At 20.7% G+C, this 1,427-nt stretch overlaps 1 protein-coding gene across 1 annotated transcript; it reads right to left on the bottom strand.

The window, feature by feature from the left end:
- Window positions 1–60: 60 nt before the first annotated feature.
- On the bottom strand, window positions 61–399 carry T310_10019 (uncharacterized protein; the record flags this gene model as incomplete). The annotated part of the gene is made up of 1 exon (XM_013467550.1): window positions 61–399. A coding segment is annotated over one exon (339 nt), but the record flags the coding sequence as incomplete, so codon positions are not given.
- Window positions 400–1,427: the final 1,028 nt, after the last annotated feature.

The following is a 1,427-nucleotide window of genomic DNA, read 5'->3' on the forward strand; positions in this document are numbered from 1 at the left end:
CAAATATAGTTATAGGAATTATATATAATGACTAGAAGTTCTAGTCAACTATATATAACTCTATAGTGCTATATTTTTCACTATAAAACTATTGTGCAGGGACCAGTGTGGCGTGGTGCGGCTGGAAGGTCTATGGCGTGGCTTCCACCCCTTGCGCAGGTTGTTTGACTGGGCTCCCGTAGCAGGAGGGAAAACAAAAATTTTCTTTGCCGGCTCACAGGGGGTTTTGGGGTCTTCCCAACCGACAACAAAGGGGTAATTTGAAATAAAAATCGAGTATGTTATTAAGTTTGATGAGTAGAACAAATTGGTGTCAAAATCGAGTTCGAATACCCCCAAATTGGGGGGCGTGTTGGGAGCGCGAGAGTTTTTTTTTTGGCCGTATATATAATAAGTATATTATTTATTGTAATTTTAAATAATTAATGAAATAATAAAAAAGTACTAATTAAAATAAACAAATTCTACCTAATTAATAAAATGAAAAAAGTTATATAATTTATTATATTCTAGGCTAAAACAATTATTAAAGATTTAATATTTTATATTAAATATTTTATAAAAATATAAAGCTTTAAACTAGTTTTTATAAATTTAAGTACTTTTGATTATAACATATATGTAACTATTTATATTAATAATTCATTAATTTTAAACTATTACCAATAATATAAAATTAAAAAATTAAAATTTAATAAAAAACATATACGATTAATTTAACTTTATATAACTAGTAATTAAAAATAATTAACCTAAATAAAATAAGAAATTATATTAAGTTATTTTATAGCTAAGATTAATATAATTTATATTAAAATATATAGCTAGTATTAATTATAAATTATATTTTTAGTTTTTTTAGGTTCTTTAAAAATTATTTTTTAAATAGTTTTTAGGCCTAGGGCTTTTTTAAAAAATAAATATAATTAAAAAAAGCTTTACTTAATTTAATATAAAATAATATGTATTTTATATATTAAACCCTAAAAGGTATAGTATTATAGGTAAAACAGGTTTTAGGTTGTTATAAAATTATTAATAAAAAAACTTAAATAAATAATATTTCCTTATTTATTAGGGTTTAGTATGTAAGATATATATTATTATATACCAAATTATATAAAGTTTTTTATCTTTTTTAAAAAAAACCTTAGCCTAAAAGCTATTTGAGTTTAAATTAATTTTTAAAAAAAACAGTTTAATCTATTATTAATACTAAAAGTAGCTAAATAAGTTTTTATTATTTTAAAAATACCAACTTTTATTTATAATTATACTCTTCTGAATATTTATATAAATACTAATTAAATAAAATAAAGTTTTTATATAATTATTCATATTATATATATCTACAAAAGTATTAAACAATATATATTTGTAAAAAATTATACCTATAAAATACTATTAAAATTCCTTAGTTTTTATCC

Source organism: Rasamsonia emersonii, assembly GCF_000968595.1.
Source record: "Rasamsonia emersonii CBS 393.64 chromosome Unknown ctg1118621762335, whole genome shotgun sequence".
NCBI lineage: Eukaryota > Fungi > Ascomycota > Eurotiomycetes > Eurotiales > Trichocomaceae > Rasamsonia > Rasamsonia emersonii.